At 38.1% G+C, this 12,444-nt stretch overlaps 2 protein-coding genes across 2 annotated transcripts; both read right to left on the reverse strand.

Moving 5' to 3' along the window:
- Window positions 1-119: 119 nt before the first annotated feature.
- On the reverse strand, window positions 120-7,479 carry LOC113680137 (neurexin-3). The gene is made up of 5 exons (XM_089190285.1): window positions 6,741-7,479; window positions 4,370-4,593; window positions 3,054-3,573; window positions 2,147-2,376; window positions 120-1,414 (listed from the first exon to the last, which is right to left on the reverse strand). Exons 1-5 carry the CDS (start codon window positions 7,343-7,345, stop codon window positions 1,137-1,139), a joined length of 1,857 nt encoding a protein of 618 aa, XP_089046411.1. The 5' UTR covers window positions 7,346-7,479; the 3' UTR covers window positions 120-1,136.
- A 218-nt stretch (window positions 7,480-7,697) lies between these two features.
- Window positions 7,698-10,514, reverse strand: LOC149036005 (uncharacterized). Its single transcript, XM_089189046.1, has 2 exons — window positions 9,877-10,514; window positions 7,698-9,540 (listed from the first exon to the last, which is right to left on the reverse strand). Exons 1-2 carry the CDS (start codon window positions 10,386-10,388, stop codon window positions 8,841-8,843), a joined length of 1,212 nt encoding a protein of 403 aa, XP_089045172.1. The 5' UTR covers window positions 10,389-10,514; the 3' UTR covers window positions 7,698-8,840.
- Window positions 10,515-12,444: the final 1,930 nt, after the last annotated feature.

Here is a 12,444-nt window from a genome sequence, read left to right on the forward strand (position 1 = left end):
ATGACTCTTATATGGGATTTGCGTAATTTGTTTGGGATCAAAGACGAAACGAGTGTGAACCTCGAAATTTCGTCCAAAGCAGCAACTCACTAACACGATAGCACACCGATGCTCGCAAGTACGATAATTATTTTAATTTTTTCAAAATTTTTTAATATTAGAACTTTGCCATACAAATCCTTAGAAGCTTCGGACATTTTTAGAGGGCATTAGGAAAACTCTGCGCATGCTTGGCCGCCATGATATCCTTCATTTCTGCCCATGATTGATTGACATGCTACATACAGCAGCAGCACTACTACTTTGAAAACAAACCACGATCAAGTGCTGAGAGAAATTTTAAAAGCTTTTAAAAGCTTGCGCCATCGTTCCAGCCAATTAGAGGCAAAACTTTTACCAATCGCGCTTTGGCCACTTACGTTTCCCTGCGCCTAAGGTCGTTTACTTTTTTCGCTTTAAGTTCTCATTAAGTTGTTATATTTTTCTTGATCTGACGAGCTGTGGTAATACGCCACTCTTTAGCTACACTAAAAACTCACTGAAAACGTTCTTTAAGGCAGGAAGTACATTTTTTAAATATCTTATAGTTACATTCTTCTTCTTTAACGTGATTATTATTGTATAAAAGATGCGTGTAGATACATATTAATAATTACTTAATGTACACAGTTTCACATTTCCTGCGTAAATCCATTGGTTATTTTAAATACAGATGAGAGAAATACTCTTTAAATAAAACTAATAACGTGAGTCATTCACTGCTTAAATTCAATCATACTTTTCTGCAGAGAACGAATGAAAAGTGACAACATGGTGCAGATTGCGCACTTAATAAACCGTTGGACAAAATCAGTTATGAAATTTTTGGTGTTGATATCTTATAGAACCTATGTAGTTTACTGTTTGCAGAATAACAGGAACTGGTGAGAATTTCTGAAGCGGTTACCACGCTGAAAGATTCTTACTGTCTAAACCTCTGAAAGATAGATAGTATGAAGTATTAATACGGTTATTCTGTCACCTAACAGCCTGTTGATCGACTCTCGAACCTACCCCTCCATTAAGCGCAATTTTATCTACACTATTGAGGCTTGAGATTCTTCCGAGACTCCAGCTTTCAGAGGACCAGGACACTATCAGGCTACATCAATGTCGATGAGTAAAGCTGTCATGTAAAGAAAAAAGCAAACCGGCGGCGAAACGACCAGAGGTGAAACTCCATTATGGGCCTTCTTGCTTTCGCTCACTGCTACACCTTTGGTGCTTTTACCCGGATCATTTACATCGTCGCCATCCCCATTGCCTGCATTTACATCTCCACCGCTACTGACGTTATTGTCGTCGTCTTTGGTGTTGTTTTTTTGTGCGGTGACATCTGTTCCATTGGAAACTATTCTGTTCACATGTGAAGATTCTGTTGAATTGATATACTTCTTTACTGCTGCGGTGAAAATTTTTTATACCCATTAACTTTTGATGCTCTATTAGTATGATGATTGTGTTATTAAAAAAGTTGATTTTGAAGATCGTGGTGGGGTAGTGTAAAGCAAAATTGGTTAATTTGATATAAGCGATTATCTTTTTGCTGCTTAGGGAAAAGCAATTAGCTAAATGTATTTTCAACATTTATTAGAGACGAATTCGTTTCAGCAACCTCTACATTAGGCACACCCTTCTCCCAATGATGATGATGAAGGTGAAAAGTTAAATCAATACGAAATTTACACAAAGTCATACAAAGTACAAAGTAATGAAGTCAAGAAAGAGACCAATTTTTCCTCCTCAAGGGGTCTTTGATAGCAGACCACTTTCTTGCAGGTTTCAGCCACGTGCAGTCGCCTTTCTGCACAGAACTGCCTAGACAGGATGTGTGACCTACTTTGTATTAGGGATTCACTTTAATTAACAAGAAAGGCAACAAATACCTGGAGTTAAATTGCAGGTTTAAGGTATTTTGGCTAACTCAAATGTCGTATGCAGAGCTAGTAGGGCATAGCTCCCCAAAAGGTGGCAACAGATTTGAAAGATTTTATGGTTAAAAAATTTATCACTTTGTCGAAAAACATAATGAATAAAAAAAAACAAGGCATTTCAAAAGGATAATGTAATCAAATAGAAAACATTATGTCTAGTGAGTGAATTATACCTTTTTGTTCACAAAAGCGACCGTAATACCCAGTTTTCTCACAATCACATTCGGCCCTGACCACCAGATCAACACAGCGTCCTCCATTTTGACACTTGTTCTGTTCCGCACTTGAACACGCCTCACCACTGCAGTTTTTAGAAATACCATCATACCGCACGAGCCTAGCATTCCGAAATCGCTTCGCATCGGTGCTGTATCTCACGAGAGCAATACATCCTTGAAACCAGCTGAAAATCAGAGAAAAAGAAATTGATATCTCCAGTTTGTTTCTTCATTTACCTAGAGGAGCAGGAAAAATTTATTTAAAAGAAGTAGATATATATGATTGCTTTAGGAGAGAAAAAAATTCAGTAGATTTTTTCTGTAATCTTGGGTTAAAAGCGAGTTGCGGCTTTTCTCTATCACATATATTTATAACATCGTGACATTTTCTGCTTAAAACGACATCGGGAAATTTTTTTGTTTTAAATATCAATAAAAATTATGGGAAAACTATTCTACAGCGCAAAAAATCAGCCAATTTTGACTGGCTACCATGAAAATCAAATAAGCCTTAAAATTAATCCAATAAGCTTTTCACTTTTGACGTCAGCGACTCAAAGCTGAAAATCAGTTTTATGATGTTGAATAGGGCAGACACACAACTCATCTACTACTTCAACCAAAATGTTATCAATTTTGATTTTGAATAATCATAAGGCATTGAAATGAAAATCACTCGCAATAGTATAACTAAGTTACTTACTTTACCCAGGAATTGAATCAAAACAGTTAATTACAACAAATTTTCAATCAGACTTGTATTGCAAACGATGTCTGAAAAGAAATTACAATTGACTTTTTTACCTATCTCGTTATTTCGCACATCTCGCTATGTCACGCCACTCTCTTTCTCGTTTCTCACCTGTATTCTTGGCCTACTTTTTGGAACAGACCGGTCAGGGACCATGCTTTGAGGGTTGGATCTCCCTGGGAATCAAGGAACGGAATTCCCCCGATGTAAAGAGAGTTTATTGCTTTGCCATCGAATCCAGATAACTGTGGAGGTGCCACGCAAGAGATCGTTTCAGCTGTAATATCATCGACGCTGAAATTGAGAAGAAAACTATTTCTTGCAATTGTCACCAGATGCCAGGTATCGTCGGTAAAGTTTTGACGAATCGTGCGTTTCTCAGGGAAGCACCGATTTCCCCGGACGTAAAGCTGAACGTAGCCATCACTGTTCAAGGACATTTCAAGGAAATCGTTATCAGTGTTCTTCATTTTGTTATCCTGATAGAGGAGTAAAGCAGATCTACTTGCACCTGTTTTAAAGTAGAACTGCAGCTCACTTCTTCTGGACATGGCCCAACCTCTGAACTCTGCGAAAGACCAATCGGCACCTTCGTGGAAATGCAGCCCCGCTACGGAGTCGAGGAGAGCAACTAACGAGCAAAATAGAGCAAATACCTCCATGGCTATGATTCAAAGATCATTAATTGGTAGTTAAAAATTTAATGAAACGCCCGACTTGCTTCACTCTCGAGATTTATGGAGAAACTTCTGGATCAAACTTGAATGTCTTTACTAAGTGGCGAGATCAAATGGTCTGTAAGAACTCAGTCTTTCCAGACATTTACGGAGAAAATACAGTTTATTCAAAACCAGATGAAATGAAATATTAATAAACAGAAATTTAATCCGTCGATAAATCACAATTAAATTTACTTTCCTTTATTAATGGGTTACCAAGCGGTTACTCCGCCAGATGGTTATCGAGTCTTCATACTTACTCACATTTCAAACGCAAATCGGTTAACCAAAAGCATTAATTTCGCATAGTTGAGCGCAATTCAAGATGTCAGCGTAAGAAAAATCTGAATAAGTCTGGTTTGGATTATTTCCTTTCTATGGTTCAAAAAATCTAGGCTGTTTCTCTGCTGTCAGCCGGAATAGTTCTGAATTTATCTCACTTATGTCTTGTTTTCTAATCTGCTCTTAGACAACTCACACTAGAGAACCAAACAACTGAAAACAAAAAGCGATGTTGCCTGAACAGACCTTCAAACTCAGCAAAGGAGAAAACTGCTTCGACCTTAAACAGATTAAAATAGATTGAAGGAAATCGAGGAAGGCCTCGTCAATGAAGGTGAACTTTCCTGTACTGACAATGATTTATTTAGTTATAAAACATTTATGAATATATCACTCAAGTTAACAATTGAAGCTTATATCTGTTACCTCGGGAGCAGTTTGGACCATTGAATCGAGTCTTGCTGCAATCACATTCTCTCCTCACGATCTTGTTCACACATTTCCCACCATTGTAACATTTTCCTCCAAAACTGGGATCTTTGCATGCGTCACGGCAACCCTCCACGGCACGCTCACTTTTCCAAAGAGAGGCGCGGCGTAACTTTTGGTCGCCTACAGCAAACTTTGGTGTTTTTATACACCCCTCAAATCTAGGAAGGAAGAAAACAATTCAAGTTTGTGCCATGTGCTTTTTATTATTTATCTTTGATGGGTCAGATGTTGTTTTGATCAAGTTATCCACAACTGGAGTTCTTTGTACATCCCGCGATCAGTGTTAACTATCAGAGAGAGGTGTGTGTCACGATGTTGTCTTTTGGGTAGTTTGATTGTTTTTTATCTTATCTTCTTAAAGAAAGCGCTAAAAATTATAGGCATAACTTAATTATTATTTTTTTAAAAAATGCGTTTTATTGATCTCTCCTTAAAGTTTGGTTTCAGGGTCAAAATCTCCACTCAAACTGAGTGATTTTCTCGATCTCAGTTCTTTTTATCTGTGCGCTTAGCCTCTAACCTAAGTACGCAGGAAACTGACCGTCTTTAAGGATAAATATGGTAAATTTACTCCTGAAAAATATTTCGGCCTGTTAAACACTTAAAGCTGTTCTTTTTGTTACATCGATAAATTTATTAACTTATTTGATTGAAGGAGATCCCACTCAGACCTTTTAATGACACGCTTACAATTCTCAGTTCTTGAAAATTCTAAATAATGGCTGTGAACAAAGATTAAAAATTAACAGAAAGTAGGTGATATTCCGATTTGTCTTCACCGGGCGCAACAAAATGCTTGCATTTGTTTTATTGACGCTTTTCCATCAGACCAATATTCAAATACACATCGAAAGAAATGCGTAGTAATTGCGTCCGTGCCTTACTTTGCTCTGTGATCGGTCCGCTTCAGGGAGTATGTATCTTTTTGCTTTGAGGTTTCATTTGCACCTTGAGATATTATCCTGATTGTTTTGATCACTTTAGTTTATGTTATACGACACTCAATCCAAAAGCGCTCTTAACTTAGCTAAGCGATTAATTCTGATTGGTCGCGCAACCACAGACTGATCACAATGCGCATGCTCGCAACTTTTCCTTAATCGATTTTAAAATATTACTGAAGAAAAGGATTTGCCCGGAGTTACGTCATGAATCAAGAAAACCAATCAGAACAAAGCAAAACACTGTAAGAAGCCAACGAGAACTCGGGATAAAAACATGTTTTTATCCTGGGTAAAAAGAAAGGTTCACCCTGGTAAGAGTTTTTCAAAATGTATCTTTGTGCTCTAGGTTTGCGTCAGCGACTTGCACCAAAGGAGAATCTTATTTCACAACTAATGAATTGGTTGACTTTTCGCCCACCAGACTGGAATCATTTTCACGCATCCTCTACTGGCTGAGTAACCATGTCGAGAGAAACTTAAACGATACCAGGAGTTTCAAGTATGCAGCCGGATTAAAGATTCACTAAGTGCAAGGATGGTAAATCCCTAATCAACGAGCCAACATAAATACAAGTGACAAACGAACAAAAAATGAATTTCGAGAATTCATGATCAGTGAGATGATTGAATATTTCGCAGGTGTCGAAAAACAACAATTATAGCTCTCGCTCTTGATTGATAAGATCGTTACATAACCAACTAGGATCATGTCATGTCTGACGCGCACTCACATCATAAATTACCAATGGTTTGCTGTAAGAGATGATTCTAACTTAAAGTTTGTAAACGCATCAACGCATCTTCATTGCGTGATTTGACCAATCATATGAAAGCCTCAGAGAAGTAGTACCACGATAATAACTTTCCAAATGAAAGCAACTAAGTGGGTCTATTTTCCTGTACAAGGCAGGTCTATCTTCTTGTTCTATTCGAAATGCACACTGTGGTCATTCAGGGAAAGCCAGCCGCCTATATACACTTACATCAGTAGTACCTTATATTATTTTTTCCACGGTGATTGAAATGTTTTGTTCTTCATTATTTTCAAATAAGCTTGGGGTTTTTTCTTTCACAGATGATGGGAATAGGTTCAGTTGTGGTTAAAACATTTACGAAAATCCTTAAATATACTTACGAATGTCAGTAAAGGTCAGCGCATTATACCATGCGAATTTTTAATACATTGGCGCACTAGGCAACCGACAGTAAATTTTGCAACATGGTCCTCTTAAACTGGTTATGATTTCACTAGAATATGATCTTAACGATGAACAGCAGCCAGTTTCCATTAGGCCTCTGGTTTAAATAAAATCCTCTAATAGTATTTGCCTGTCTGGGTCCTTATTGGTTGACTAACTTACCCGCCAAATGCTAAAGCAGTCGAAAAAGAATCGCGAAAATTCCACTTGATTTTGCCCCACTCTTGGAGCGGGAAGAAGCTCACAAAAAAAGGCCCATATTTGTTGAAGTCAGTTCTTTTAAGTCCGCGACAGAGATAGATTAATTCCAAGCTGTCCACCTCTACAATCACTGATTCGGACATTCGTTGTAAAGTGAGTTTGTGCCATTTGAGGTCGGCAAACGAGCCGTTTATAAACCTCTGATTTCCCGTGCATTTGCCCATAGAAATACGAACTCTTAATAGCCCGTTTAACAGGAATGCATCCATGAACTCTTGAACGCTGCCATCATCCATGTAAAACAGCATTCCATGTGTTTTTGTTGTTTTGAAGCGGATGACGATTGTGGAATTATCTGTAAATTGTACTGATCTGTAAGCAGAGTAAGCAAAGTTGCCATACTTCCAGGTGTTGTTTTTTGAATTTCTTCGCTGCGAAAGTCCGCCATGGATGGATCGCTGGCAGATGGTAATCGCCAAACAAATCTGAACAGTTAGCCACACTTTTAACATTTCAAGTAAGATTCGATTTGGGCTACAAACTGTTCCCCTCGCAAAATATATCATTTACCGAACACGGAGCAAAATTTTCGCGCTTTTTATGCGATCTAAGCTCTGTAAAGGTACTGAAATTAAAATTCCCGCAACCAGATGTTTGCAGCTCTTCTAAAAAGCGATAACATTGCGGTTAGGGATGAATTGTGAATTTAAATGACCTCTCATATTCCCGTGTATTGACAACTGAGGGAAGACGTAATCCCACAATTGATTGACATTGATTTGAAAATAATTACCCTGATCATTGCCTTAGTTTCTTTTTTAAAAATCCGTAGTTTAACCTAAAGTTAATGTTTGGTCGAACAGAAAATTATCCTTTGATAATTAAAAAAAAAATGGACGTGATTTCAAACGTATATGTCATTTAAACCATTTAATTTTGAAACGTCGTATGTTTCGAGTTATTTTTATGACATCATCGGCTCAAGCTCTTTTAATAAAATCTGTATCCATTTGCACTCAAGAAGTTCTGTTGAGCACTTTCGTACATATATTTGTTATTAACTCTTTACGAGTGGCTCAGGATAATGAGAAATTACATTGAAATCCAGATTGTCCTTCAATTCATCTGAAAAACGCTGTTTGCATTCATAGAATCTAACAGATATTGGTTTAAATTGCAGAAATGAACCATGCCAAACTTGCTATTAAGAGGTGAGAAATGATAAGTTCAAAAGTACTCTTAATCATATTATGAATTGGTTGGTCTCTTTCGCTCTTAAACTGAAGTACATTAGCTAAAACAGCCTAATTTCGCTAAAAGAGCGTTTTGTAAAGTGTTTAAAGATATTATAAAAACTTTCAAAAATGTTGTTGAAATCGACCTCCTTAGGTGAGTGCTGAAATCATTGACTTTTCTTGCGATACAAGACATGATGCAATATTCTAAACTAGCAGTTTCTATTCTTCGAGAATTCTCATGGTAGAAGTCCAGTATCTGTTATCAAGCAAGATTTGTGGGGCTGAAGAAGCTATTTCTAAAAAAATTATATCAGACCGCATCAACCGAAAGGATTTTTAATTATTGACGTTCTCTTTTCCTCGAAGAATTCTTGTTCATGTTAATGCCCGTCCTAACTTCTGATCTTACAATGTCAAATTTCGTTCATTCACATCTGGGCCATAAGAGGTCGTCAGACAACTTCTTCTCTTGCTGAGCGACATTAAAACCAGCGACATTTCAGCAAGTTTTTTCGAGGATCAAAACAAATGCTCCAGTTTTTTTTACATTATTGAATTACCACCATATCGACAAGCAAAAGAAAGATATGTTTGAAACTGATTCATCTCATCCATGATTGGGCCATGAGTATCAGAATGTCTTTGGTGTTTGGGCTCATTCGGATACGAAGACAATATCCTCACTTGAATTATGCTTCCCATGAATTTAATCACCTTCAAAATTTTCGGCTTCAGTACATCTTGCTGAAAAGTTATTTAGTTACTAAATCCATTGTTTAAAACCTATCAGACGAGCAGAACTACCACACAAATATTGAAGTATTTACAGATTTATAAGGGTGTTGGCAATTGACATAGTCACTGCAAAGTAAACCAAGACCCATGATCCGAGACTTCGTAAAGCACTGTTCTTTTTTGCCATCACAGCCGAGGTATTATCATTGACAGAACTGCCAAGAGGGACTCCTGCTGAGCTGGGGAACAGTATTGTTGACGGAAGCGAGCTCGTGTGAGTTGTGACAAGATGTTGTGAACGGTTGAAGAGACCTGGAACCGAGTGCGAATGACCCACAACTGCTTTGTCGGCATGTTGCCCTTCCACTTTAGGAGTTTCTCGTGCATGCGTCGTCGCTGACTGGAAACGGGTTATGCTTGACCTCCAACTTATTTTAGATGAAGACGTGGCTCTCACAATCATCTCGCCCTTGGATAAAACGGTAGGCGTGATTTTGCTAGAGAAGCCCAGAGATGTTGAGGGAGATAAAGGCGAAGCGCTAACTTTGGCTGAATCACTGAAATTCGCTTTGGGAAGGGCTAAGTAACGCCTGCAGGTCACTGCTCTATTTCCATATCCGGGACATTCGCATTCTTTTATGGTAACGTTAGCAACTGGATCACATTTCCCGCCAGAACTGCATTCACTCTGACAGTTGGCACCAGTCAAATTGCTATGAAGCAGTGCTAATGGCTTGGGACTGTGTTCAGGTGTAGTTTGAGTCACATGACCAATGCAACCCTGGAATCTGCGTAAATCAAAGTTGTCAACAGGCATAAAAGGTTTATAAACTGAACTACAACCTTAAACGTAATAAATATGACGTATTTTTCAGTATTTAATGATAATTTTTTCGCCTTGTAAACCACTTGGTAAAGTTTTAATACTCTCAAGTTATGCATTTTTCATTAGCATTTTGACATCTCATCTCATTTTTTTCTTGCAAAAGTTTTCTTTTCATTCTGCTATCTTGAATAAAAAGAAATGTTTTCATGCGATTTGAAATAGATGTGCGTCTGTAGGGTGTGTTAGATGTCTGCCTCATATAGAATGATAGTAATAAAGAAACCATTTTTCTACTTACTCAGTAAATTCGGAGCCGCTTTGTGGATTTGCCAGATTGGTATTCGATGGAATATTACCCACGTGGAGAATTTTCCATTTTTGTGAATCAGAAGCGGTAAATTGGCAGGGAAAAGATTCTGTTTTACATCCATCCACAGTTAGGGTGACTTCTTCATTCCCTCTTGTCAAGCGAACTCTATGCCAAAGAGAATCAGAGAAGTTTCCATTAACTATCAGTTCTGTTAGTCCGCAGGTGTTAAATCTTACCCGCGCACGGAGCTTTCCTTGGACAAGGAAAAAATCGAAGAATTTGTAGTTGCCGTCACCTTGGTAAGCGAGAATGGCAGTGGGCTTGTTAGTTTTGAAAAGGAATGATAGCTCTCCAAGTATTCGCCATGCCTCAAATGCTGCATAAGGAGACTCTGTATTGTAGGCAAAGAAGGCACCTTCACTGGTGTTTTCCGAAGGAATTTCTCCCTTGATTTCTTGTGCGAAAAGACCGAAAAGTATTAGGAAGACACACGAGTACATCGTTCAGTTCTATAATGAAACGCTGTCGCAGTTTTCGCAAAGCGCACGTGCTCAGCTTTGCTGCGTTCCTGCGCGTGAATGCCACGCTGTACGTTCAATAGTTGTAACCCGTAACTGCTGAAATGCAGCAGGACGATGTTTTTATCTTTTAAAGGATGTCATAAATCAAAGATATTCGCTTAAAGTGCGATAAGATCAGTGTAATTATTTAACATACGAACTCATTAACATTTTTGACTGAAAAACACGTGTACACACTCATTGAAAGTTGCACCACACGGAAACGTGAAAAATGTATCAAAGACTTAAAATGGAAAGTGTCTGATTTAATTTCTTTCAATCCTTGGGACGATTTTAAAGTACTGAAGATTTGGTCCAGAAAATATGTCTCTACCTGAGTACAAACTGAGTATAGTTTTACAAATTGTGTTAATTCCAGTTTTTTAAATTCAGTTATACATATTTATGACTGTTCATTCACTGTGGTTTAGAACAAAAATTGTCCAAAAATATTCTGATATCAGTTCAAATTTCTGTCTCGTCTTAAAATTAAAAGTGGTCCTTTTTAATAATAGAATGCGCTCCTTTGATGAAAACTTGAACTATTTTATATCACATTGGCTAAAAAATTAAAAGTCACTTGAACGCGATGGTGATGTACACGAATGAATAAAAATCGTAGATCGACAAAACGTACGCGCTTCGATTTTTTTTATCAACGATTTTTCATGCTAATAGCCTCCTGTGTTGTTGGCTGAGCGCTCTGCAATAACACTACACCAGAATGTATTTTTGATTGTGATCAAGGAGTAAATATGTCATTAATTTAGCTAATGAAAACCCCCCTGAATGGTTGCATGGTCATATGCATGCTTATGGTTTTTACTTCTTGTTTAGTTTCTCATTATTTATCCAAAAAGTAGACACATAGGTATATGAAAAATAGTTCTTTTCAAATGATTTACTGCACATTAGAATCAAAAGAAACAGACTTAAATTTCATTGGTGGGTTGAGGGAGGAGAACGTTGTGAATCTATTTGCCCTTGAGAAACAGGTGACCACTGGTTGGATTTTGGCTGGTGATTACTTGTCGAAGGGTTAAGGGTTATTCATTTTTGAGCACCTCTGTACAGCTAAAGGGGGCTTGTAGATCTAATCAATTCGCATTACAGCAAATTGTTCGACTGAGAACTGGCCTTATTGGGAATATCAATTAATGAACATAAATTTGATTTCATGGCTGATAGTTTTCGCAGAAACAGGCTCGTTTTGAGGTGTCACTAGAGCCACTGTGTATGGAATGATCATAACATATTCTTGCGGCCACGATCGGGGCTTACTGTGTGTCTTGTGTGAAGAAAGTTTCAGGTCGCAATGTCAGGTTGTCTCAATTGGACGGTTACCGGTATTTTGTTTTTATTAGTAAGTCTATGTTCCCCAAGTATTTTCTATCAGCTGTGGTCAGATATGGTTGCTTATGCGTCGCCACAGGTGCAGACATGGGTCTGACGATATGGAAGATCTTCAACTAAGAGAGAAAAGTGATTATTTTTGGAGTATCAAGGGGGTACATGAATGACTCTAGGTTCTCATTAGTTACATTCAGTTTGAAACTATCTCGCCGTCCTCTCCTCATCGTGGGATTTCAATGACTACGACCCGTAAGACAATACAACTCATCCCTCTCAGGGGTGTAGCGGGGATTTTACCAAGGGGACCCGATCCTAAATGTTCATCAACCACCACGGTGACGTATATAATTTTGACTCAGTTCTCCCTCCCCACGCCCCAAAAAGGGACAGGTTACCGTTTGTGCGGTTACTAATGGTATCGAATATTTGATTATTGATTGCCTATTATAACGTCCACTAACATGCGCGCTGTCCTTTTTTAATATTTCCTCAAGTTTCTACCTATGATCAAGTCTATGAGCATCAAATCACCACGTCATCGGAGTTTTCAGTTTGTCCAATCAGAGCAAAGCTTGAGCGCATTAGCAGAGAAAGTCTTATGCGGGATGTGTCATGTTTATTAGCAGCGGCTAACGCATTACCA

Source organism: Pocillopora damicornis, chromosome 12, assembly GCF_964200805.1.
Source record: "Pocillopora damicornis chromosome 12, jaPocDami1.2, whole genome shotgun sequence".
Classification (NCBI taxonomy): Eukaryota; Metazoa; Cnidaria; class Anthozoa; order Scleractinia; family Pocilloporidae; genus Pocillopora; species Pocillopora damicornis.

Coding starts and splice junctions, on each gene's coding strand:
- LOC149036005 (XM_089189046.1), bottom strand. CDS start 10,388: ATGTACTCGTGTGTCTTCCTAATACTTTTCGGTCTTTTCGCACAAGAA. Junction 9,541..9,876: donor AGCGGCTCCGAATTTACTGA/GTAAGTAGAAAA, acceptor TGATTTACGCAG/ATTCCAGGGTTGCATTGGTC.
- LOC113680137 (XM_089190285.1), bottom strand. CDS start 7,345: ATGATATATTTTGCGAGGGGAACAGTTTGTAGCCCAAATCGAATCTTA. Junction 4,594..6,740: donor ACTGCTTTAGCATTTGGCGG/GTAAGTTAGTCA, acceptor CTTCCTTCCTAG/ATTTGAGGGGTGTATAAAAA. Junction 1,415..2,146: donor TCGCTTTTGTGAACAAAAAG/GTATAATTCACT, acceptor TCAATTCAACAG/AATCTTCACATGTGAACAGA.